The sequence below is a fragment of the Accipiter gentilis genome, chromosome 29, assembly GCF_929443795.1.
Source record: "Accipiter gentilis chromosome 29, bAccGen1.1, whole genome shotgun sequence".
Lineage (NCBI taxonomy): Eukaryota > Metazoa > Chordata > Aves > Accipitriformes > Accipitridae > Astur > Astur gentilis.
Window position 1 is genome coordinate 5,584,846 of NC_064908.1, and position 26,428 is coordinate 5,611,273.

General features: G+C 50.9%; 1 protein-coding gene across 2 annotated transcripts; it reads right to left on the bottom strand.

Annotated features, from left to right (window-relative positions):
• Positions 1-446: 446 nt before the first annotated feature.
• FKBP5 (FKBP prolyl isomerase 5) lies at positions 447-25,140 on the bottom strand. Of its 2 annotated transcripts, none has more exons than XM_049833126.1 (13): positions 25,075-25,140; positions 18,984-19,069; positions 18,201-18,296; positions 13,294-13,422; positions 12,209-12,353; positions 11,829-11,971; positions 10,864-10,978; positions 6,438-6,594; positions 5,816-5,906; positions 4,827-4,910; positions 4,090-4,275; positions 2,910-3,149; positions 447-1,750 (listed from the first exon to the last, which is right to left on the bottom strand). In XM_049833126.1, exons 4-13 carry the CDS (start codon positions 13,396-13,398, stop codon positions 1,643-1,645), a joined length of 1,374 nt encoding a protein of 457 aa, XP_049689083.1. In that variant the 5' UTR covers positions 13,399-13,422; positions 18,201-18,296; positions 18,984-19,069; positions 25,075-25,140; the 3' UTR covers positions 447-1,642. The 2 variants fall into 2 exon arrangements, with proteins under 2 accessions (XP_049689083.1, XP_049689084.1); XM_049833127.1 differs by having other exon boundaries at positions 18,980-19,069.
• Positions 25,141-26,428: the final 1,288 nt, after the last annotated feature.

The window sequence follows — 26,428 nt, forward strand, 5'->3', positions numbered from 1 at the left end:
ATTTTAACCAAAACTGGTTTATCCTCCAAGGATTGCTGTGGTGGGGGTAAGAGAAGGCTGGGCAGACCCACAGTCCCCACTGGCACAGCTCTCCGCTCCCTCTACACCCTCAGCCAAGGGGCACAAACTCGTCCTCCACCCACCCGGGTGCCCCCCAGAGAGCCCCCTCCCAAAGGTACATGCTGGCAAAAACCCCAGCAGCATCAGGATAAACCCCCCCCAGGCTGGAAAAACAGCTGAGACCCCCAAGTAGCATCCCCCAGAGCCAGGCACCTCTGAAGCACAGGGAACGATGGTGCTGGTAAAAAGGGGCATCCTCGGGGATGCCAGTAATTCCTTAACGAACCCCTTGCTGCAGCCAGGGAATCTCCACCCAGGGGTCAGCACACCCAGCCTCCCCCCAGCCACCCCCTTTGCTGAGTGAGCAGGATCCAGAGAAAAAGCACTTTTTTTTTTTTCAGTTGTTTATTTTCAAGCTCCAAAAGGGGTATTACAAAGAACAGACAGGAAAAATAACAACCGGAAAGCTGTTCTCACACAGTAGTGACAGTGTCCCTTTAGTATGGAGGGGGACTATGGCCGAGGTGGCAGCAGCATCGGTGCAGGGACACGATGTGCCCCGCGCATGCCAGGCTTCCCCCTTGCCACGGGAAAGCTGCTCACTGATGAGCTGTAAGCCCACAGTACCAGCTCAGACTCAGTCACTTGCTTTCTGAACCACAACATGTCAACCTGCTCTTTTTCCCCCCCCGTATGGACTCCAAATAAGCAACAAAACCCCCATTTAAAGATGGGAGCTGAGGGATGGGGTGCAGGCTGCGGATTGAGCACCTGTGAGCAGCGGAGCTGGACAGGAGGCTTTTGCTCTCCAAGGAAATAGAAACCAGCTTCTTCAAAAGATAAAATCTGCCCCTCAAAACAGTGCTTTAAAGGCAAATTACATCCCTGCATGACAGGGCTGCAGCAGAGGTCATGCAGGTGATACCACCTCACGACTGGCTCCACATCACAACCCCTTTGGCCACAGGCAAGAAGCCACCAGGAGAGAAAACCAATTTCCCCCCCTCCAAAACCAGCGAGTGCGCAGGTGTCCTGGGCTCCAGCAGCCCACCGTGCCTGTGCCAGCAGCACTCCCCTCCGTGCTCGGGGCTGGCGGAGGCAACACGGCACCCAGTGCTGTCGCCAGTACGGTACAGCACAGTCGTGTGCTGGATGCAACCGGAGGCAGCACTGCGGTTTACAAGGAGCATCTCCCACATCCTAACTCATCTCAGAGGAGCCGGGATGCTGCACCGACAGCCAACACAAAGCCAACGGAGCGGGGACGAGCTGTCTATGGAAACCTCCCAAGAGCCAAGAGTTTCAATTTTTATTTATTGTTTTTTTTCTCTTTCTCTCTGTTTAAAAGCTATTTGTTCCATGTGCGGTGGTCCCACAGCATCCCGCCGCTCCCGCTGTGCCCCCGAGTGCGCCCAGGGCGGTGGGACGGGGTTCATTTTTCTTTGCGAGGTGCTTTTTGCTTCCACGATCACACAAACTGTAACAAGCTTTACAAGAAAACACTGGCGAGTCCTGAGGTCTGGCAGCAACCTTTTTCTGCACGGGCTAAGGGCAGGAGGCTCTCCCTTCCCCTCCTCCTCCATCATACGTGTCCTTCAGCCTCTTCATCTTCAGCACCGGGAGTTTTCGGTCCCTTTTCACAAGCTGCTTTCTCCACTGCTTTTTCGACCCCAGTTTTGCTAGCTGCTTCCTGCAAAACAGCAAATAAAGGACATGGGGCTGGAAACAGGAGAAGGAAGTAGCAGGCAGGCGATAGTGATGCTGGGGATGGTTACAGGCAGCCAAACCCAGCAAGGCAGGCAAAATTCCCCCCCGCTTGGCTCTCCCCTGCCTATCGACCACTGCAGCTCACATCAGAGGCTCCTGTTTTCCTGGCTCAGTGGTTGGTGGAGGTTAAACCTCATGGGCTTAGTGAGCCTTTGGGGCAGGTATGGGATCATCATTCCCACCTCAACAGGAGCAGGGCACGGACACAGAGCAAGCCAGGATGGATGGATGCAGGGGCACAGAGGAGAGGGACACGCAGATAAAGCAGCAGCATTGGAGTGGAGATACAGGACTGAGCCATAGGTGCAGCCCATCTGGTGGGTGCAGGAGAGGAGCACTAAGGCACGGTAAAGCCTTACGCCTGCTCCAGCAGTGACCCTCCCCATCACAGCCAGCTCCACGAGCCAACGCACCACAGTGCCAGCAGCTGGCTGGGACGGCTCCGCTCCCTGCCCCGGGCCAGTTACCCCGGCATGCTGTTCCCCAGGGTCTGCACCGGTCACTTATTCCACAGCCTCAACCTCCAGGCACTGGTTCAGAAGAGATTATACTAAAAATGACCCGTGCAGACAGCTTGCAAAGCTGTGTCCTCTCTCGTTACAGTACACTGGGTTTTGGTCAGAGGAATTTTGGATGAGAGCCTGTTACAAGACAGCAATCTCTCCGTACAAGCAGAGGAGCAGGCTATTGCCTTACCAGGTTCAGGAAATCCATACTATCATGTCTCAAAATACCCTTGGCCTTGCCAGAGACAGGATGACATTTCATTTTACCGGCGACCAGGAGGTCATCAACAGTCACTAGATGGGAACAGCAAAATTAAGTACAAATGCCAACCCTGTTATCAGCCCTCAGGAGCTCGCACTGCAAATACTTTTATTGATGACTGAGCATCTGACAGCAGTCTCTACGTAGCAGAGACCAAGAAATAAACCACTTCTTCCCACTGCAGCAGGCTCTATCCCTCCATCCTCAACCTGATCTATAATTTAATTGGTTTCAACCAATCTTTTCTCATCACAAACCTGCCAAGCATCCTTCAAGTGCAGCCTGCTAGATGGCCAAAAACAGGCAACACGCACCTTTGCGTCCCTCTCCGCAAACTTTGTGAACATGTTGGCATAGATCCTCCGGTCCCGCTCGTTGTGCTCCTTTGTTTTCTTCTGGCAGACAGAGATCTGGGATTTCGCTGCTTTGTTCTGGGGATTCACTTCCAGCACTTTTTGAAAGTCACATTTTGCCAGCTCAAACTCATTCATCAATAACCTGGCTTCACCCCTCCGGTACAAGCCCTTCTCATTGTCCTGGTCCAGTCCTAGTGCCTGGAAACACACAGGTCCCTGTTAGCAACTTGGGGATCCCCCAAAGACTCCCTTACGGTCAAAGACTCGTTTAATCTGCCAAAATTAGGACAAGGTGGCTTCAAGTCTCCAGACCACTTGCATCTTGCTCAACAAAATTGACTCATCTACATCAGCAGTTGGCAGGTCATTAATATAGTTTAGTTATTTCTCTTTGCTTAAAATCCCCGAGAGTGGCAGTCACTGGGAGACAAACTCACAGACAAGAAATCAGGTGTAAACGCTACACCTGAGCCCAGGGGAGCACAAAGAGCTCAGAGGCAAGGGAGCTGATGGATTAAACAGGGTTTTCTCTCCCTGCTTTAGCAATGACATTCTTTTCCTTTAGTAAAAGCCACATATGCATCTCAAGAGATGATTGACCTTTTAGATTAAGGCAACTAGCCTTACTATCTTTCCCATATGCAAAATGCTTAAATTAAGCCTTTTATAAAAAAGGATTAATAGTTTCCTGACAAAGACAAGGTTGCAGCTCTTTTAGGGACTGGCAAAGCCCCATGCCACCCCTCAAGAGACTTGGGAGATCCCCTGCAGCTCTGGCACAGACTGCCTCTGTCGTATCCAGATCAGCACCCAACACCTAAATCCAGCCTGGGCAGACCCAAACAGTGTCCTAAGGCTGCCGGTCCACATGGCACCCATTCACGTGGATCTGGCTTTGGAAGAAAAGATGTCGTAAGCGCATATCCAGGTGGCTTTTCAACCTCAAAAGGCACTTTTGCTCCTGCAGTCTCCAAGCATGCAGCATCCACAGAGACCCGGAGGTGGAGAAGGGATGCCACCATCCCACTGCCGCTTGGAAATTGCTTCTTATACAAAAAGAAATTCAAAAAACCCCAAACTCCCAATGAAAACATGCAGGAAGAGAGGATGCTCCAACGCCCAGGCTCATGCGCTCTACCTTATCACAGCACTCGACGGCTTTGGCGTACTCTCGCAGCTTCAGGTAGCACATGGCCAGGTTGAGGAAGGCAGCCAGGAGGAAAGAGTCAGAGGCTTTCGACTCTTTTTCAGACAAGCCATACTCCATTTCCAGCCAGGACACAATCTTCCCATACTGAATCACTGCCTGCAGGTATTTGCCTTCCTGGGATGGAGCAAAGAAGAAGAGGCTAGAGGAACCCGCGCCGACAATGCTTGGTCTGCTCCCGAAACGTCCTGGAAACAGGTTACGAGTTTAACACAGTGTGTTAAATAAATAAATGGATGAAGGAGGATGCCTAATACCTACAAACACACCAGGACCTGGCTGGAGCTGCTGGTGTGCAGCCCCTGTAAAAAGCCAAGTCAGAGTTTGCATTCCTCCTCGATGCAAAGCAGAGGAGGACCAGGACGCCCCAGGAAGGGGAACTGCAAGGCCCCTTGGCATTAGCCCTGGCCACATCCACCCCTGGGAACAGTCCGATCTGCCATCCTGCTCCACAGGGAGCACACATGGGCAAGGCCATGCTGGGAAAGGAGGAGGTATCTCAGGGAGTGAGAAAAAGGCAGAGGAAGAGCAGGACTCGCCATCCCTGGCACTGTCTGGGGGGACACGGCTTCTCTGACACTGATGACTGCTAAGTCAGTATCTGACAGTCACCCCCAATTTATTTCTATCTCCCTTGCTCCGCCTCCACCATCCCCAAGTTTACAAACCTTGAAGTACATCGTGCCTTTCTCCTTGACGATGGCAGCCTGCTCCAGCTTCTCTTTCGTGTCCATCTCCCATGACTCCTTGGCCTGCAAAAGAAATGCTTGGAGCAGTCCCAGCAGAGCATGGCAACCCACTGCACCAGCAGGACCACATGGCTTTCTAGGACTGCTCGTTAACGAGCTGGGCTCGTCAGGGCAGTAATAGAGAAGGCAGATCTGGCAGCTTTTTTAATTTGAGGGGCTGGGAACAAGGAGACACCCAGAGCACATGTGGGGGTGTGGACCTAGAGCCATTTACAACAGAGGAACCCCCACCAGCTTTGGGACTTCACCCTGAGCAAGGTGGTTTGTCCACCACAATCCCACAGGAGGAAAAACCCTGACAAAAAATAAACCCCAAAAAGGGAAGAGGAAGGTGGGGAGAGACATCCCCCAGCAGAGAAGGGATGTGGTGGGTCTTGCTCCCATTCCAGCCAGGGTGATGGGGTGGGAAGGGAACCCAGCAAGGGATGCAGCACAGCAGCACCTGTCCCATCCTACGGGCATCTCCTGCATCCCGTCCCCAGCCTCCTCAAGGGCACAGCCAGACTGGCATGCCAGCCAAACTCCTCGGGGTCAGCTGGCCGACCACACCAAATTTGATCTGTGCAGCCCAGGGAAAAGAAAAAAAAAAAAAGAAAAGGAAAAAATATAAAAGAAAAAAAATACAAGGAAAAACAATAAAAGGAAAAAAAAAGAAAAAATAAAAGAAAAAAAAAAGAAAGTACAAAAGGAACAAGGCTAGGAACAAATAAGAGAACCAGCCTTGGACCCCAGCCAGAAAAATAAAACAAACCAACAGAGAAGAACAAATTAAGAACACAGAGATCCTTGGTGACGTATCCACTTCAGCAGGGGCCGGGCTGCAGCCACGCCAGGGACAAAGGGTGGACGCTGCAAAGGGACCGGCATTCCCATAACCTGGGGAGGGACCAGCGTGTTCCTACCCTCACCTTTTCAAAGCTTTTCAGCGTAACCTCGTACACCAGCTCCGCATTCGCCTGGATGCCATACTTCGGCTTTCCTGCCTCACCAAAGCCGTACCTAAAAGGGCAGAAAGAGGCTGTCAGAGCAGGGGGAGGGGGGAAATCTTCATTTTGGCAGCATTTGGCCATAAACACAGTCCCAGGTTACTAATTCTGGTTTCACACCCAGCTTCGTGCCTGCAGCTTTCTAACGTTTTGGGGCCAGGGTGACGTTATTCTCCGTGAGCAACGATGTCTGACAATATACAATGAATTATATATTGGAAATCATCCTTTCCGGCTGCATCAAACCCGTCCTTTTATACAGGTTTCTCCCCAGTGTAAAGATGCAGCCCTAGCAATTTCCAGGGACACATTTTCCTTTCAGCCACAGGACTCTGATAAACTCCTTTTACCTGATTTTTTTAAAGCATCTTGAGATTCCTGCCTACGTGCCACCGGTCACTCTTGCCATCCCTGCTGGCATTGCTAACCCGAGGCTTTCCTGGAGAGTCCTATTTTTGGGATCACCATCTTCCATGAGTGCTAAAACAACTGCGGATGCCGGAAGCTTAAAACTAGGTGATATTCCCAGAGGGATGCTCCTTACCGTGGCCCAAGGTAGAGGATGCAGTGCTCTCCCCTCTGCATCTTCTCGAGGGCTTTGTCGATGCCGATGGGGATGTCATGGTCCTCCCCTTCGCCCACGACAAACTTCACGTCTTTGCAGTCAAACCTGGTGCCGCCACAGAATCCCTCGAGGTGAACTGCAGGGGGGACAGGGCAGGATCACACCCAGAGCAACCAAACCAAGGCAAGGTGGGCTCCAAAGAAAGCATCTTCTAAAGTATCTTATAAAGCGTATCTCCTGAAATCCAGCAAAGCCTCCAGCCCTGGAAGGAGGAAGACATGGGGCTGGGTGCAGCCAAGCAGCCCCTGGTGAGCAGAGTGGGATGGGGAGGGCTTGGAAACATTGCTGAAAAGCAAGGCAGGCATATCTTGTCTAACCAAGGACCAGACAACAGATAAACATCATGACTAATATGTTCCCCTCAGTACTCAACTGCACGAGTCAAGTCTTACTGGAACTGGATATTGCTCCTGGCACGCTGCCACACAGAGTTTATCACGGCGATTACAAATCTTCTATACAGTGCTATACTGCCTTGCTTTCTACCTCGAAAATAAGGCTATGTTCTCCTGCCTCCAAGAACTCAAAGTACAAGATAAACTTTTTTTTTTTTTTTTTTTTTTATCTTCAACCAATAACCATACTGTTCCAGCCCCAGACGCTGGCAGAGCGCAGCCAGAGCGGACACCAGGTACCTGGCACATTCGCCACCTGGTACTCCTGGCTGGGTTTCCACAGCAAGATTATGCTTTATTTATTCAATCCTGAAGATGTTATGGGCTTTGGGGAGAGTTTTATGTTCTTTGCACTCTGCTTGCAGGATACAAGGCATACGTGTATGAGCAGGTATAAAGTAAAAGCAATTTCATAAGGAACTCCTACATACCATTTAAAAAAAAAGCCAAAACAAACAAAAAAGCTTTTAAGAGGAAAAACTAATGGTAGGCATCACAACTGTGCTTAAGGACTTTGCAGGCTGGAAGGACAGGAGCTTTACCTTTGCTCGCTGCAGAACAGAGAGGAGACATCGCCTGTGCAAGCACTGCTGAACAGGGGAGAGGAGGGATGCTTGGGGAAAAAAAAAAAAAAAAGAAAAAAAAAATCCTTGGGGCTGGGGGCTGTTATCAGAACCCCTCCAGCACCGTGAATCTTGCCCTGGGTGGCAGGAGGTGAATGCAAGCAGATGCCGTGCCACGCACGGCAGAGAGAGTCTGGGCTCCATAAGGGAAGCCGCAGCCTGAAGGAAATCTGCCCATCTCTGCCCCACTTCCCTGCCCTGGGACCTACTGCAAGTCCCTGGAATGAGACGCACAGACTAAGAGAGACAACAGGCTGATGCCGGTTCCCAGGGCAGGTCCAGCCCTTGGGCATTAAACACCATTGTAACACAACCCAAGGATGCTCTCCCCACCGCGGGGGTGAGACATCAAGCTCTGCCTCATCACCCCGCTCCTGCCACCAAAGCCACGCTAGGACTCAAGGGCGGAGGATGCTCATGTGCGTGCCAGCATCCCAGGATGTATCCTGCATCCATCACTGGTGTGCAATGACCACAAGGCTCAGGCTGGTGTGTGCTCACCCAGCTCGGGATGAGGACAAAAGGCAAATCCAGCTCCTCCGGGGCTGACCTCTGCTTTTACATTACACAAACCAAGCTGGCTATTTTCTTAAGCATAGAAAAGCGGAAAATTCAGCCTAAAATACAGGTAACCCAGCAACCCCACAGCACCATACCAACTCCCTCCATGTTCCCAGTGAGTATGGATCCATAATCTCTAACCCCAAAAGCAGCACTACAGCTCTCCCAGGTCCCCTGTCCCCAGTGGGACGCAGCAGTGACAGGAAGATCCCACTTCAAAACAGGACACGCAGGAGGATGCCTCGATCCTTCCCTTAGAGGATAGTTTCACTCTACTTTAATTGCGCATAAAATACACTGGGCAAAGAGGGGAAAAATCTCTGCTCGGGTTTCCAGGAGCGGGTCAGCTGGCTGCAGTCGCTCTTGAATTACAGGGAAAAAAAAGCTGCTGAAGGAACATCACTCCGGTTGCAGCCCTGACTTATTGTTCTCTCGGTGCCTGCAGCGATTTTGTTTTTGAAGAGCTGAGAACAGAGTGTACCGAGTGCGGCTGGCACACGAACTTGATGTGCTGACAGCAATTTGTACTCAGATTAAAAATGGAGAAGGAGGGGGGGGTTGGGGGGGTGGGGGGGAAAGGTTGTAACAAAAGCTGGAATGCCAGATTTCGACTGCAGTCTGGGTTTTAGGGACCGGAACTGCGAATTAGGGTCTGTAAAACTTAAAACCTATAAAAACGCTTTCAAAACTCCAGCTTGGAGATGCTTGCTCCTGGAAGCATGGTTTCTTCCAGTCTAATTCCAGTGGCAACACACCTCCCAAATACACAGCTGAGATAAACCATCACTGCACCCCTGGGTCACAGCCTTGCCCCAGGGTGCGCTGCTGTGCTGTCCCCGCAGCTGCCGTGCCATCCCCAGCACAGTGCCCATCATAAATAGCGTTGCATTTGTTAAAAAAAAACCCAAACAATAACAACAACAAAAAAAACCTATTTGCACCCAAAATGCTCACTGCAAGGCTGCCTTGTGCTGCTTCTCCTTGTCCTCTCTCACGTGGGTGTATTTAAGGGTCTCCTTCCCTGGGATGTATAGGGCCAAATGAATTAAAGGGCCACACGAGCTGCAAATGGAGCAGCTGGCACAGCAGGCAGGCTGCCGGCGGAATCAGCGCAGCATTCCTGATCTCTGCCCTGCACATGCAGCGCCGGCTCCACAGGATGACCTGGCAGGGCATCCATCTCCATGATTCTAACCACACGTGTGCTCTCCCTCGCAGCGTTTGCTCTGATGGATGCATTCATTTGAAATAGGTAAAGCAGGGACAATAGGCTGTGGGGCATCAAGCATACGAGGAGCCTTGTTATTTGGCTCCTTATGTCCTTTCAGAGAGATGATTCCTGGCTGGTGCCCCCCGAGCCATTAAAGCATCCTCACATTCCAGAAAACCTCGAGCTGCAAAGGCAACCATAGAGGGACCAGGGCTCTCCCCGTCCTCCACACTGGGCACAGTGCTGCCCGTAAAGCGCTCAGACCTAATCAAAATAAAGAGGAATGCTGGATCTGTGACAATTTCAATTATATTTAGTCTTTTAGTTTAATCTTTGGGGTAGCAGAGCCGGCTTGATGCTCGGCTTGCCGCTGGTCCCCAGCTAAGATGCTCACCACAGGAGAGGCAGTTGAATCTGAGTCAAAAACTCATTTTTCCTTAAAAGAAAGCCTCATTAGAAGAACCAGCCATTTAAGCGGCGAGCTTTATGAGCTGTCACAGCTCAGATCCAATTTCTCCTTTGCTAAAGGGAGTTAATCTTTGTGTACAGGAGCTCTGAAAGAGAGAAAAGAAAGTAAATGCCTTCTGTACAGAGCGAGCTCTCTGTCTGTGGCTGAGTGGTTCTTGGGAAGGAAAACAAAATAAAAAAATTAGCCTGGCTTCCCCCATCCAGCCCCGTGAAATGTCTACTCCACAAATGTGATCAGAACAGGGAGACCCCAACAGGACCCAAGCTCCTCATCCTCCCATGTCAGCTGAGACCACCCCAGCCTCAGCAAATCCCTTGCATTAATCTCCCCCCCACCCCCCGCCTCCATCAGCAGCAGCGCTCTGGCCACAGGGGAAGGAAAAGAAAAAGTTCCATTCTGCAAGAGGTGTGATAAAACCCACCAAAACTACTTGTCCCAACATTGGGACAAGGTGGCCAAAGAAGCTGCTGAGCACCTGTGTCAGTGCCCAAAACGCTTAGCAAGGGATGCCATCAAGGGAGCACGTCCTGGCTACTGATGCTTTCAAGGCAAGGCAGAGCTAGGCTTCTGGCAGCCAGTGCATCCCAGAGCAGCCTGGACACTGTGTTGGATGCAAAAGGGTCAGGGGGAGACAGCAGAGCCCCAAAACCCCAGCCGGGTTTGCATCCTCCCCCCAGCCACCAACTGAGCAGTTCCAGGGCTTGCAGGGATGTGTTTGTCAACACAACTAAGAAAACAGAGCGCAGGTTATATTTGAGTGGTTGCTCCATCATCGCCTGGCTGCTCCCGCAGCTTGTGGTTTTCCAATCAACCCTTCTGGCCAGCAGCTCTGGCAGAGCCACAGCCGGGGCCATGCCAAGGGAGAGCTCAGAGGAGCATCCCCGGGTGGGCGGGCAGTGAATCACAGCTCTCCCAGCCCCACTCCATCCCATCCAGCCTCTGGATGGATGGAACTGCATCCCACCATGATGCACAGCCACCTGCAACCTATGTAGTGCCAGCAGTTCCTTGCCAGGAAGAAAAAAACTGGGCTGCTCCGAGACCAGCTCACCCTTCCAGCCTCCCCCACAAACAGACCAGTACTCACTTTCCACTGTAGCACCTTCGTTAGGATTGGAGTAACCTTCTCCCTTCTTCTTAATCCTCCGAATTATCCCTCCATCCTCAAACAAGTCCTCACCTTTGAAGTCAAGCAGCTCAACCTAAAAAATAAAATAATAAAGAAAAGGTGGGCAGAGCTTGGGGAGGGGTGGAAGAAGAAGAAGAGAAAAACAACAGAAAAACCACAAAGCAGCAGTTCATCCTCTGCCTGGAGAGCTAAGCCAGCTAATTCTCCATTCAGCTGACGAGCAGAAGTTGCCCATAAAAGCCAGCTCCAAGCCACAGCATAATACACTCGATTTATTAGAAACTGGGACACATCCAGTACCTGAAGCATAACACAAAGTAACAGTAAAAATAAGTTTATTAAGCCTGTAAGGGTACAACATGGCTGGTGCTGGAAGATGCTATGAAAGCTGCCTGGGACCAGCATGGGCAGGACTTTCCCCTTCATTCTCCAACGGGACCTGCTCTGACCCACGGCTTAGTCCCCACTCGACTTGGAAGGACTAAACCTTAATTTAGGACAGACCCATTCCTCCTGCCCCACTGCCTTGTCCTGACGAGCCCTGCTCAGCAAGCACACCATGCCAAAACCTTGGCTTTCCTACCGCCCCGCGGCACTAATCAGTTTTTAGCACCCAGAGGCATTTCCCAGACGCTTTCTCCTTCCCATGTACATTTTTAAACCGTGAATCTGCCTGCTCCCCCCCACCCGCCCCGGCACCAGGGCTCTCCCCAGCCGGAGTTTCAGTCCCAGCCTCCCAGCTCAGACACACATTTCTGAGAAAACCCTGGCAGCGGTTCCTGGAGCAGAGGGACACGTTTCAGGAATCCAAGCTGGTTTTTTTGTTGGTTTTTTGTTTTGTTTTTTTTATTTCTGAGCTGGCTGGCAAGGCAGAAAGGGAGCGAGCGAGCTCATCCACGCGCCGGCTCACCAGCATTACTTGCCTCAAAAAAGAGGGTGGCATTGGAGGGTATTTTGGGGGCACTGCCAGCAGAGCCATATGCGTACTCGGGTTTGCAGAGCAAGTAGCAGATCTCTCCCTTCTTCATGGTAGCCACCCCGATGTCCCATGCCTTGATTACCTGACCTAGGAGAGAGGCAGATGTCAGGCAGGAAAGAGCAACTGGCAGTCCAGAAAAGACCCAGCCTGGGTGCTGCAAGGATGGCACCCCAAAAAAACCCACCCTCAGAAGTCACTTAAGGAAGAGCTGACACCATCCATCTGTCCTGCAACAGGGTCCCACCCCCCAGGATCATGCCACCCCACCCCAGGATCATCCCATGCTCAAGCATCCCCACAGACAGACCCCCCAGACTGGCTTACCCTTGCCCAGGCTGAAGACAAAGGGCTCGTTCCGATCGCGGCTGGAGTCAAATTTTTTCCCATTGGCCAGTTTGCCTTTGTAGTGGACATAAACCTTGTCCCCAATCATGGGGGACTCATCTTCACTCCCAGGTCGTTTAATAATCTGAAAGAGAGAAACCACCTGTGAGAAGGGAGGCCATGGAACAGCTAAGGATGCATATGGAGAGGGAGAGATACCGATATATATACACACACATATACATATATATACACACACACATATATATATATAAAATATATATACACACATGGATATACACCCCGGTGCTGCTCTAAACTAAAGGAAGGCTTGAGGGGGAGTCATTCAATTTGTCTTCCATCAGCCCCTAAAAATAAATCCCAATCCAGAGCCACGGTGATGGAGTGGGACAGGGCTGGGAGCGGAGACCTGCCCATACTTTGTGGAGGTGTCTGGATAAACACTGCGGTTCGAAATCTGAAGCGAATGCAATTACACTCGGTTTCTGTCCGTACACATTTTACTCGCAGGGGTGTGTCATTTCACTACTCACATCTTGTCAACACTTCTTTTTTTTTTTTTTTTTTTTTTTTCCTTTTTTTGAATGCCACAGCCTGGAACAAGCAGTTCTTAAGCTGAGGATGGAGCAGGGGAGGATGCTATTCTTAGAGGAAAGGTCTTATTCAACTGGAGAAGAGCAAGCGCTGGGGAGCAGAACTATCCAGAAACGGCCCTGAATATGAAAAAGGGGCTGTGGAGCAGACTGGATGACCTCAGTAATGTGCTCTTTCTAATGTCTGTGAGTCACACACAAAAATGCTTTGTGGATTTACAGCTAATAATCTGATTAGGAACACAAGAGCAGCGAAATTCATTGAGCAGCCTGAATCCATCAGTCTCAAACGCCACTCCGTTCTTTATTCCAAGTGATGCTCATCTCCTTTGCCTTTCAAATAAAAAAAATCAGTCCTACAGCCCTGGAAGTACTACATGACCCCAAGGGCTGGGGATGCAGCCCACTGACGTGACCATGTACCCCAAAATGCAGAAAGAAAGGCAGGACCCTCCCAGCAGCCCCCCTCACCTTCAGGACCCCTCGGTCTCGAGCCGGCGTGATGTCCTCCCCGCGCTCAGCAAGAGCCGCCGCCTGCACCTCCCCTTCGCTCTTGGTGGCCTCATCAGTGGTCATGGTCTCCTCGCATAAGCCCCGGACCTGGGGAGACATGGCATGCACCCCACCAGCCCGTCAGGACCACAGGAGGTGGGGTAAGAGGAAAGGGTTAAAGAAAACAAGCAGCTCGCTCTGCTGCGGGCCAGGGCAGGAAGCTTCGAGCACATCTCAAGCATGCAGAGCGGAAAATCCCTTCCCAGGGGCCACCCAGGCCGAGCAGAACCACAGGGCACAGGAAACCCCAGTGTGCAATGACGGCCGTCCTCACCCCCAGGGACCGGGGACAGCCCCACAGGTTCGCCCGGCCGCAGCAATGGGGATGCATCACGGAGGTCCCCAGCCTTCACCTTCAGCCTCCCTAAATCAACACTGCACCCCCAGCATTGCCCCGGGAGGCTCCCCCAGCAAGAGTTTTACCCAAAAAAGCACTGGCAGGTAACACACGTGCCAGCCGACCGACTCCTGACACCAGGAAAAACATGGAAACTCATCATGGGGTGCTGCACCCAAACCACAGGGATCTTCCACAGTGATGGTCTACCGAGCATCCACTTCGATGCAGGACTAGCATTGAAGTACCTACATCAGCAGACATCAAGGGCAGCAGTGAAGCCAGGAGAGATCAAAGTGCTCACGGGTGAGAAGCAAAGGGCTGATGGCCACCAAGCTTCACCAGTCTCTTCTGGCTTCACGTAGAGGTGGGCACCCCTTGGGTACAGGTGCTAGAAATAGGTGCACCAGGCTAGGATTTGCCTTTTGAGTTATTTTATACAGTTCAAGATTTTTTCCCACAAGGGATTGCCTATTTGTCAGAGACTATTATTCGGAAAGCAGCACTTCAACCTCAGGCAAACCTCACTTTCTCTTGCCCACTAAAAACACCCTAAAAAGAGAGAGCAGGCTCCAAGTTGCAGGCAAGCAAAGCATCACCCTGCATGGAAAGACCTGAACACACAGCAAGCACCTTCTCCAAAAACTGAAGCAAACCCAACACCAAGAGAATCCCAACTATTTGGGTGGATAAAGAGAAAATTCACAGCAAGAGTCTAAGAAATTGGGGGGTTTTGGGCAAACTGCTGGAGCACCATGCTCCCAACATCACCGCGCAAGCAGCCAAGGTGCCAGAAAAGCCACGTTTTTCATCAAACACAGACTTTTTCCAACAGTGCCTGGTGAAAAGAGAATTGCCTACAGTTTAAAAAACATATTTCCTGATGATTTCCTTCAGACCGTAAGGCTATTTTGGTAGCCGCACTGCTGCGCGACACGTAATCAAGGAAACATGTGATGGAGAATTAGAAAGCGATGGGGTTTTTTAAGACATAAACCAGATCTATTAAAGTCACTCTAAATTGCGAAGCTTTCCCACAGTCTTTGGTGTGGAAGCTGATGTTAACCAGCAGGAGAAATCATTCATTCAGGGGATTCAAAAAGAGCAAAGAAAGGACGTTTTCAGCTCCAAGGGCAGATAAGTCGTGCTGCAAGAATTGCGCTCCTCGCACCCGGGTGGAAAGGGAAGAGCTGGAGCCCGGCCCCCCCGGCACAGGAAGCCACTGAGACACAAAGAGTCCTGCAATGGAAGAAGCAAATAGAAAAATAAGGGAACTACTTGCTGCAATGCTCAATTATCACAGCCTTTGGGGTAACATTTAATGAAATTTTGCATCTGCTCCCTTTTGCCGGCTCTGCTGAGGTTTCAGAGGGGAACACCTGAAAAAAAAACCATTACAAAAAAGCAACTTTGGTGGTGAGACTCTTCGTCTCGTGGGTATTTATACATTGGAAAACATGCCATCGGTTACTTCAGAAGAAATTTTTTTACAACGAGGATGGTGAAACACTGGCACAGATTGCCCAGAGAGGCTGTGGATGCCCCGTCCCTGGAACCATTCAAGGTCAGGTTGGACAGAGCTCTGAGAAACCTGATCTAGTTGAAGATGTCCCTGCTCATGGCAGGGGGGTTGGACTAGATGACCTTTAAAGGTCTCTTCCAACCCAAACTATTCTATAATTCAGGTGCTGAGACGGTCTCCAAGCCACCATGGTCCATGCTGCCCTGCCACCACAGCGGCCATCCTCTTGGAGATGAGCAAGGAGTTGGTGGTCCCCATCGTGGCACAGGCACGCTGCCAGCACTGTGCACTAGCTCAGGGCTTCCCGGCACAGATCCTGTGCAGCATGAGGGAGACAGCATCCATAACCCATGTATTAAATGCCAGGAGGAGCCCAAAAAGGGGAGAAGCTTGCAAAAGAAGTGCCACCTCCTGGGGCAGAACCTCCCGAAGTCCAACAAGCAGCCACCGCTGGGATGCAAAAGACGGATGGGGAGGTGCTGGCTCCGGCTCGCCGGTTGCTAAATCCCACCAAGAGACATCTAAAAATACATCTTACGCATCCTTCTCATTATTTTTCTACGTAAGCAATTAGTGGAGTCATCCAGGGAAGCTGGCCAAGGCGAGCAGGAGGGGAGACGCTCTGCGTCAGAAGCAGTGGGAGGGATGGAGCCCACAAGACTGGCTATTAAGATGTGGTCCATGTTATGAAAGAGCTCAAGACTTCTCTGTCCAGCAAAAACGGCTCCAACTAGGTTAGAGAAAAGACCACGCTGTTCCTGCTTATCTCCAGTTTCAAGTGACAGAAGGAGGCTGGCTGGGGTCCAAGATCCCAATTAATTTGAAACAAATAGTTGCAGGGAAAAAAAATATCTGCTACTCCCTGAGATTTAAATACCAGGGAGCCAGGGACTGTCGCCAAGAGCCGTGCAAGCTTGCTGGAGGTGTCAGAGCCTGAATCTTCTCATTGCAAGACCACATGCGCTCTGGATACAGGGAGGGGATTAATTAATTACCCCGTGCAAAAGCCTCTGGGTGTTTCTGACACCCCAAGCAGATCCCGCTCTCCTGTTGCTGTTACCCACAAGCTTGTAAATGAAGCCAGGCTAAACCATCCTCCCTCCTCCAAACACCCACACTGCTTCATTTCCCTGGGATGTAAATACGGACAGGTGGGAGGAGGAGAGAGGTTGGGGAAGGGTTAAACCCCTCCGGGGTCCTCTACTGAAAGGTGCAGCAAGGTGCAGCAATTCCACAATGCATAAGGGCAAAGAAAGGCCACGAAGAGGGAAGGTATTTCCACGCACAGAGAATAAAAGCGACGGGAAAGTGATTAAAGAAATCCAGAGCATGCCCCAGGAAAGGTGCACATGGATGACAGGGCAGTCTTACATGTTTTGGAGAGGTTTTGCACAGCTTGGTTCCTCCCATTCTGAAGCAAAGTCCCTTGCAGGAGCCTGTAAACCCCCAAAAACGCCCCTGCTCAAGCTCCAAGCCCAATGCTGGGCACCGGTCCGTACCTCCAGCCACCACCTGGGTGTTCGTGGCTGGGCTCGGGGCTGCTTTGCAGCCGAAGGGACCCAAGCCTGCCACCTCCACCCTCCCCAGGCCCTGAGAAAGGGCAAAGATATTCCTCACTGCTAAAGGAAAGGGTTTGGGATTTTCATTTATTTGCTTTTAATCAGTCCCCGCTCTACCGGTTGATCTGAAAATGCAGCATAGCTGTTTACTATAGCTCTTAAATTACAGATTAAACAAACTTTAAAATCCAGAGGTTTCAACATCTGGACACAATCTCTCCTTCAAGTGCAACTATTTCAGCATTAATTAGTATGAAATACATTGAAGAGCTTCTAGCTGAGCAAACAAAGAGGCTCACAAGTTCAGGAAACTCCTACACACGCACGACGTGTGCTTCACTCGGACCAACACATCCCGACCCACAGTGCCAACACATGCCTGTTCTCAGCCCCGCTAAATTAATATAAACTTCTTAAACTGCTCAAAAGCAACAATGGCTGCATCCTTCCTTCTTGCCAATCTGTTGTTTCCCCAAACGCCGGCCTGCACGCTGGCACAAGCAGTTGCAAATATTATTTTTCCCTCCTCCAGATGGAGAGCGGCATCACCGCCATTGACGCTCATGAGCAAACGATGCCCATGTGCAATTAAGCCACAATGGATGCCCACGAGCAATTAAGCTGCAATCAATGTCCACGAGCAATTAAGCTGCCTGCAGTGGGCACAGGCTGCCCAGGCAGAGCACGCTCCTGCACACCCCAATACAGCTGGGCAGCGCTACAGCTTTGACCCTGATTTTAGCAATTCCATACAATCAGACATGAATTCAGCTGCTGCTTCAGAAAAATACACTCTGTGCTTTTTTTGTCTATTTTTTCAAAAGCAGGTATGACAAAAGGCTTTTTTTTCTTTTTTAAGCTGGGCAGTGGCTAGTGTCTTCCCCACCTTCATTATCCTCTGAGCATTGCATGTTTTTCAGGCCATCAGCCAGCGATGCCAGGGCACCGCATGGGTACTTGCAGAAATGCAACGGGTGCATCTCGAAGCCCTCTCCCCTTTGCACACACCTTTCAAACAAAAAAAAAAACCTCTGCTCCAGGAGCATGCATGCTGTACGACACCAGCACACACTGCGCATAAAACCACGCCATAAAAACAAGCCATTTATTTTTACAATCCCCTCTCCGCATGCATGTTGCTATCTTCCAGCCTAGAGAAATAGGAGAAAATTCAGAGCAGAGAATGGGATGCAGATGTCCGACCCCAGGCTGAGGACAGACAGGTATCGCACATGCTAGGGTTTCACCAAACACACAATCCCGGGCCACGTTTCCTAGAAATCGACATACCAGGAATTTGCCAGCTCCAAATGGAAACTTCATGTTGCAGATCCCTCCCAGAGGCTCACGGGAGGGGAAAGGGAAGGGAGGAAAGAGAAAGGCTGGGGAGGGTTTTGAGGGGTCTCACCTTGCCACCATGCGATGACTGGAGAAGGTTCGAAAATCCAGGGAGGGTCCTGGGAGGTGCCTACCCAGAGACACAGTGGGGATTTCACAAAAATACCTGGTAAGAAGAGGGAAAAAAAAATAAATTAAAAATAAAATAATAAAATAAAAAAAACAATTTATTCTAAAACAGGATTTAAGAAGAAAGAAGAACTGAGATGGTGGTTTTAAGCCACAAGACCATGCTCCACCATGCTCAGAAAGGGGTGATAAGACCATGGACAAAACCTCCTGCGGCAGCTCCTCTGCTGCCCACAGCCACGGGAAGATGCTTTGACTTGCTGTTTCCATAAAACAGCATTCAGCATCTTACCATCAGCTTAAAAAAAAAAAGGGGGGGGGGGGGGGGGGGAGACTATATTCTGTCCAACTTTTTTATTGACTGTTGCTGAAAGTCAGGATGAAAATTAACAGGATGGAAAAATAAGAGCTGACTGCTCAGGGGTTTGTTTTTTAAGACCCACTTAGCACAAAGCGCTTTTACTTCCAGGGCACCACAACAGCCTTAAAAAGCTCCGGATTGCAACATGGGAGGGAGTTTCTTCAAAATGCAAAGGTCAGGCTAAAAACCAGCAAGTCTAAATGCACAGGGGGGAGATGTGGGGCCCCGAACCCTGGTCACCATCACCCCAAATCAAAGAACGACCCCATTAGCGCAGCAGCTGGGCTCTCTCCACTGTCCCACTGTGGTTTCACTTCCCCCTCGATCGAGAAAACTATTTTTTCTAATAAAATACCTACTTACTGAGCGAACCGTCCCCGTGCAGCAGGACAGGGAAGACCAGCGATTTTCCCCAGGTGAGGGTGTTTTAAGATGCCTGCAACACCAGCCTGCAGAGCAGAGACCCAGGGAGACAGCGTTTGAGTTGGTAATAAATTAAAATCAGAATATCTAAGAAAATACGACCTTCTTAAGCCCAACAAGGCAGCTCCACGTAATCCTCAGCTCCACTCCAACACATAAGGATGCACCCAGACACTGAGTGCTATTTTTCACACTCATACACCACAGTTTGAATTAAAAATTAACAACTTTTTTTTTTTTTTTTTAAATCCTGGTCACTTGACGTTTACCCCCATCCTTCAAAATAAACGGGGAAGCCATAAAATTTAAATTATCGCTAGCTGAATAAGACTCACATGGATTGATTTACTTCCTAGCGTGCACGTTGTGCGAGCAGCTAACATCCCGATGGGCCAGTCATGGCAACTTTTATTCAAACAAAAAAACAAAACGCAAACAGAGCTGCTTTAATTGCCCAGCACCCTGACAAACCTCCATCGCGCCCAGGGTGAACCGGGGACAGAAGCAAACTCCCTGGTCTCCTTTATCCACAGCCAATTGCTGCTCCAGGGTTAACTCCTTCTGCCCACAGAGACCCTGGTACCCCCTGAGCATCCCGGTGCCACCCGCCCATGGGGACACCCCAGAGAAGGATGCAGTCACCGATCACCTCCCAAGGGCCAGAAGGTATCAGTGTTATTAACAGAAGAGCAGCAGCAAAGGAAGGTTTTTAAGCAATTAAGAGAATAACGAAGGGAGAGAAAAGGAAACTACTGCACGCGGCTAACTTAAATACAACGGTATGTGTTCCCGTCACACTTGCTTAATCATTTTGCCTAGCTAATATTTTTAAGCTTCTGAAGTGGTTTTAGTTAAGATCCAAGTCATAACTAATTTTTTTTCTTTTTTAAATATGTGAATAAGAGGCTGCACTCAAGTTTCAGCTGCAGCAAGAGGAACAAGTGAGCAGGATGGCTCACTGCTCCCTGCCAGAATAAATATTTCAACAGAAAGCAAGATGGGTTCAGCCTGTCTGCATCCCCCGGGAACGGGGCGAGCACACTCACACCAGTGACATGCAAAAGACTTTCAGAAAGGTTGGGGGTTTTTTTGCCTCCAGTTTACAATATAAACCCATTAAAAATAATCTGGCTCTTTTGCTGATTATCTAGCAAGGCAGCAACGAGGAAAGGATTGCTCGGTGGTTTTTCCAGGTTACTTCAAAATAAGAAATCGCAGGGATAAAGCTCCTTTGGACTTGACTCTCTTGTGAGCATCCCATCAGCAGCCCATGGCCCATCCCCTCCAGCACAGGTACCCAGAGACACAATGCCCCCCGCTTTAATGTGAAACGGACAGAACCCAAGCAATACATTTTTTTCCCCCCTCCTGTATTCCAGAAGACAAACACATACTGAGGAAAGAAAAAGCCATAAACATTTATGGGTTGTTGCTCTTTCAAGGGAAGAAGGTGCCAGGGACGGGATGCGGTCAAGGGTTTTACACACCAATGCTCTGCAGTTCCTACCCCGCCTGCCCCCAAAGCCGTCTGCAGCCCCAGCAAGGATTTCATCTGCTTCCACCACAAAAATCACGACAAGCCTCTGCCACAACCAGCATGTCCTGAAAATACTGGAAAAAACAGGAATGCTGGAGCTGGCAGCAAAGCCTCTGCTCTCCATCAGCAGGGACAGGCACTAGCCTGCACCCATCCCACTCCTGGAGGGGCTGACACAGCCTCGGATGATGGTAAAAAAAAATTTAAAATAAATAAATTTAAAAAAAAAAAAAAGTGTATAAATAGCTGTTCCACATCTGCCTGAGCTTCTTGGGAAACGGCTGGCAGAGGGGCCGAGCACAGCATCCTAAGAAGCTCGGAGGCCATTATATACAGACACTCACATAACAGCGGGGAATGCAATTTCCTAATGCTTTCATAAGTTAGGATTATGTAACTGGAGGGGAAAAAAAAATATAATAATATAGCCAAGCAGGTTATATAAACCATCTTTAAAAAGTGAGAAAGTACTTGACATCCCACTACCCACTCCTTGGCACCCTCTAACTGTTTTTTTTGCCATCAAAAATGAGCAGGCTCCTTTCATCGTGTCTTCTCCACTCGTCAAAACAAGCAGGGAGAACAGACCCAGCCAGGCTTTTCGGGACACTGGAAAGAAATATTCCACCTCTGGCTGTTAAACGTGAAGTTCCCCTCCCTGTACAGCACACTCTGGTAAAGCTCGACCCCTCCACGGGTGGCTCAGAGCATCCTCCTGGCAGCAGCTACAGCAACACCAAGCAAATTCGATTTTAAGAGACAGCTTGGGGGAACTAAAATAAATACAAAATGGGAATAAACAAGAAATGCCTTGTTTGCCAATTCTGCTCCAATTTAGCCTTTCCTCCAGAATAAATTCAACAAACAAACTTGGATTTATTTAAATTTTTTTTAATTTGTAAAAGCATCTCATTGCTTGCAACAGATTTAGGGGTTTCTCCAACAAACTTTCAGCCAGGTTACCCTAAACCACAGCACCCCCTCAGCAGCGGAAATGCTGTATTTAATCATGTATCCCCACGCACAAGGGCTCAGCACCATTTCGAGAGAGAGCCCGGGTGCCAAATCCCAGGGGGGGATCCCCGACTCAGCATCCGGCATTGCCACCGGCAGCGCCACGCACCCAGAAATAACCCGGCGCCCGAGACCTTTTTTTGAAGCCACGTGTGCACCAATGGTCTATAAATGCCAAATTATATCGGGCAAACGGCAATTCCCGGCATGTTGTGAAACACCAGCCTGTTCCCGCGCCAAATCGGGATTTCTTGGAGAGAACAAAGAAATGCTACGAGCGGCCAAACTGATGGAGGGGAACCGGGACAGCCACCGACATCACTGTGGGGTGCTGCGAGGTGCGGGGCGCTCAGCCCTGGGGCGCGTGGGGAGTGGGGGGGGGGGGGGGGGGTCAGGAGGCTGCCGAGGATGCTGCGGCTTTGGGGACGATGCTGCACCGCTGCCGGGTGACCCTCAGCCCTGCCAGCCCAGAGGAGCAGAAACACACATGTACCAACTATGCACACGCGTGTGCGCACGTGCACGCGCACACACACACACGTGTGTATTGCTCAAGGATGGGGAGGGAGCCCGCATCCCCGCTGGGACAGGGGTGACATCCCAGCGATGATGCTATTTGCAAGGCAGTGCTTCCTAGGGCTTGTTTTATTGAATTAAAGGGTTAAATTTAACATAAATCAAAAAGTACTTGAAATGGGAATACTTTCAGTGAGGCTAATTTTCTAAGAGTGATACTACTATTTATGAAGATGGGTAGAAGATGATTTAATTGCAGTCCCTCATGATCCCCCCTCTCCACTGCTGACAGTTACTTTACTACTATTTTCCTAATTTTCCAGTACACTCACTTGCAAAATCAGAAATCCTTATTTCAATCACAATTCCTAACTACGGAAAAAACTCGTCGGCTCCATGACAAACAAGTTACATGAACAACTCGTACATTAGAGCGCTCATGGCCATTTCTTTATACCCACAAACACACAGCATTAAAAAACACCTTGCTAAGTAATTTATTATTTCCCTGTGATATGCATGATCAGTACGAGCTCCGCAGCTCCCACAAGGGGCTATAACAACTTTACATAAATACATATAACTGAGAGCAACTATAAAATAAAATATTAAATAGTGTAAAAGTATAAATAACTAAGATCAAATTATTCTCCAAATACTTTACAGAATATTTCCCCCCCAAAGCCAGCCTGGGGAGCCACAGCGGGGGGGGGGGGGTTGTCTTGGTGCTGAGCACATTAAAGCCTTACAGCAAACTTTCTCCTTCTGCAAGCTGGTAATTAAAACACGCCTAATTACACAGCAGTGATGTTCCTGAAGGACACAGTTTGGTTTATACTTGGGCATTGTCCTTATTTTCTGGCTCGTCTCAGTGGGGAGATGCTCTAACAGTGCTGGGAAAGGACCTCAATGTAATTCAAGCGTGTGCTGGGCAAATACAGCCTTGGAAAGCTACGATTATTTATTTGCTTTTATTTTTTAAAAAAAGAAGAAAAAATAATTGCACAAGCTCTCATCCCAGCAGACACCTCTGCTCCAGGCAGGATGGGCATCAAAAGCAGCCCCCATCGTGCCAGCCTTCCCCCCCAAACCCCCGCCAGCACTGGTGCCGCTCCATCCTCCAAGCCCAAAACCACAAGAGAGGCTACGTGCTGTCATCCCTCCCAGCGAGTTTCAGCAGAAGCGATAACTTCTCCACCAATTCCCTAGAAATCTGCTCCCCCCCCCCCCCCCATCACACATTTTCTCCAGCACAAGCCCCACCTGCTTCATCACCCCAAAGCCCCCAGAGACGTCCCTGGCCACCCCTTCCTCCACCAGTACCCCATCACCTCTGGCTCCCGTGAGCTCCCAGCTCCATCGCCCCCTCGCCTTCCTCCTCCTGCGTCACACAGGTTGCTGTCATCACCCATCACACTGCGGGGCTGAGGACCAGCGTCTCACCAAATACCAGCATCCCCCACAAGGGACCCCAGCACCCCACCTTTGGGCTGCAAAACTCTCAGCACCACTGGAAGGTCGTTCCTGCTCAGCCCCGCACCCCTGGTTAAGCCCGCGCCAGCAGCGGGCGTCATTCCCTCTGCTTGGGCAGCGTTTCTGTCCCCTCCCCAGCAGTTCTGTCCCATCTCTAAGGTACCAGGCTGGAAATAAAGCCTGAGCATCTCCAAGTTGCAGCATCACCACCCGACCCAAACCCACTACACCTCTGGCAAAACAGCCCATAAAAGCCAGTTACAGGCTCTGCTGGACAGATTTAATGATTTTCTTCTTCCCCTCAGCCCTTTGCAGGGCCGGGAAGGAAGCAGGACGGATGCAGCTTCCCCACATTTTAAAGGAAGAAGCAATTTGTGCTTCCAAGTTTTCTTTTTTCAATTTTTAATCCCAGTCTCCAGGCTGGATTTGACGTCCCAGCGACACCCCAAATCCAACTCAAAAGTTTAATAGCTCATTACGGAGAGACACCATTTAAACTCTACCTTTAAAACCCTAAAGTATCAGCTCTTGGCTTTTTTTTTTTTTTTTTTTCCCTTTTTTAAAGTTTTTTTCACCGGCAGCGGCATGGTCCCATTTGCTTGGCATGGCGAGGACAGAAACACGGCTGCAGCATCGGAGCCTCGGCTGGAAACTGCTGGCTGGGAACGCGATGATGGACGTATACCCCAAGCTGTTATAGCTCATCGTGTAAAATACTCTTTCCTGCTAAGAGCAAGCTCATTCGAACGTGCATTTTAAAACCAGAAGCTTTGAAAGAGATTTTGTGCCCAGAGAGGAGGGAAAAATAGTAGAAGCTTAAAAAAATATTCACGTTTACCTCGCGCAATCACTTACACCTACTGCCAATGAAACTATGTATTTGTGCACACACCCTATAGGGTATTTTTGGTGGGTGGCATTAAAAGAAACGTGAGAGCTGAGCACAGGAGCCTCATTTGGTGAGGGAAAGCGGGAAAAACAAAAATCCTCTCCGACGGGACACTGACCCCCGCCCGCTGCGACCCCACCCCACCAAGGCCACCTCGTCCTCCATCCTCATCCCAGTGCATCCCAGTGTTCCCAGCAACCTCTCTATTAACTCCCCTCGGCCATCCCCTGCCCTGGGGGGGGTGTCTATGGGGTGGGGACCCCCCTCCTCTCCTCACCCCACAGCAACAGCTGGGGGCACCATCCCCTTCCCCACCCGACCCCCCAGCCCCACGCAGGACCCCAATACCCCCCACACAGCCCCAAGGAGGGTCCCTCAGCCCCACGCACTCCTCACCCCAGCCCCATACCGCCCCACGCTACCCCCCCCCCCACACACACACACACACACACTCCCCCTCAGACCTACGGTATTTCTCCAGCCCCACACAGACCCGACCCGGCCCACCCCAGCCCCACACAGACTCCCCCCCAGAACCACGCAGGGCACCCCCAACCCCACGCAGGGCACCCCCAGCCCCCCGGCCCCACGCAGGGACCCACCTGCCGCCGCCCCCACGCTCCGCCGCCGCCGCCCGGCTCCGAGTGACACTGCGCGCCCGCGCCGGCCGAGTCTCCCCGGCCTTCGGCGCCCCCACCTTCCCGCCCTCATCCCATTGGCCGATCCGCCTGCCCGTCTGGGAAAAGGCGCCCGCTACGCCTTTTCATTGGCTCGGGTGGTGGCAGTATGCAAATCAGAACGTTCTCCCCTCCCCTGGCGGGCCGGCCCGCCCCGCGCACTTGCCGGGGGCGGCGGCGGCGGCGAAGCCGGGCGGGAACCGGGGAAAGGGTGGGGGGGGGACACCGGTCTTGTGCGGCGGCCCTGGGGGGGGGGGGGTCCCCGGCCCCGTGCGATGTCCCGAGGGGGGCCTGGCCCCGTGTAATGCTCGGAGGGGGGCGGGGGCAGCCCCGTGCAATGCCCCCGGGGTGGGGGGGGGGGGGTGCTTGTCCCAATACAGTGCCCCCGGGGGGGTGTCGGCCCCATGCAGTGTTGCAAGGACACCTCGGCCCCACGCAGTGCTCCAAGGTTTCCCCAGCCCTGAGCAGTGCCCCTGGGGGTGGGGGAAGACCTTCGTGCAACACTCTTCCCTCCCCCCCCCCACCCCCCCGCCCTCCAAGGGCACCCCAGCCCCCCAGGACCCACCAAATAACCGTCTCCCACAGCTGGGGACGGAGAGGCGCGGGTTTGGGGGACACCAGCTGCTGGGACAGGCAGAAATGTTCCCGTTCGGTATGAAGGAGAGAAGATTTTTGTTAAGAGCTGCCTCAAAATACCCCCCCGAGATCAGAAATAATGTGCATTTGCAATTAAACATCCGATCGCTGCTCGTGCACCGTTCAGCTCATTGCAGTGCCTGAGCCCAGAGGGGCAAAAAAAAGCTGGGGGAGGGGGTGGATCACTGGGCCGATTTAAAATTCAGCATCTCTTAAGTCTTTTTCTCAAGTGTGTTTTTACCAGATTTGTGTTGGAGCTGGTGCTCGCAGCTCCCAGCCTGCACCCCGATTCCTGCGTGTTGTTCCAATAACCCCCCCAAGGCCAGGCTTACGGCAGCGCTGCTTTGACAGATGCTTGCTCGCAGGTCTGCTCATTGATACCGAGTTCGATTTTCCCAGCTGTAATTTATACACCGATGGCACTCATTGGAAATAGGGAGTTAAAAATTAAAGCCCACTTTAGAAAAAAAAAAAAGATTTATTTTCACGACATTTCATTTTTCCCTCTCTAAAATAACCCAGGTGGATCTTGCATTTTGGTTTTAAACATTTCCCACCCAGCCTCGGAGAGCTTTAAATTTCCATTTACCAAAGAAGTATTGTGGGTTTCCAGTATCAGGAAACCACGCAGCTTAATTTTATG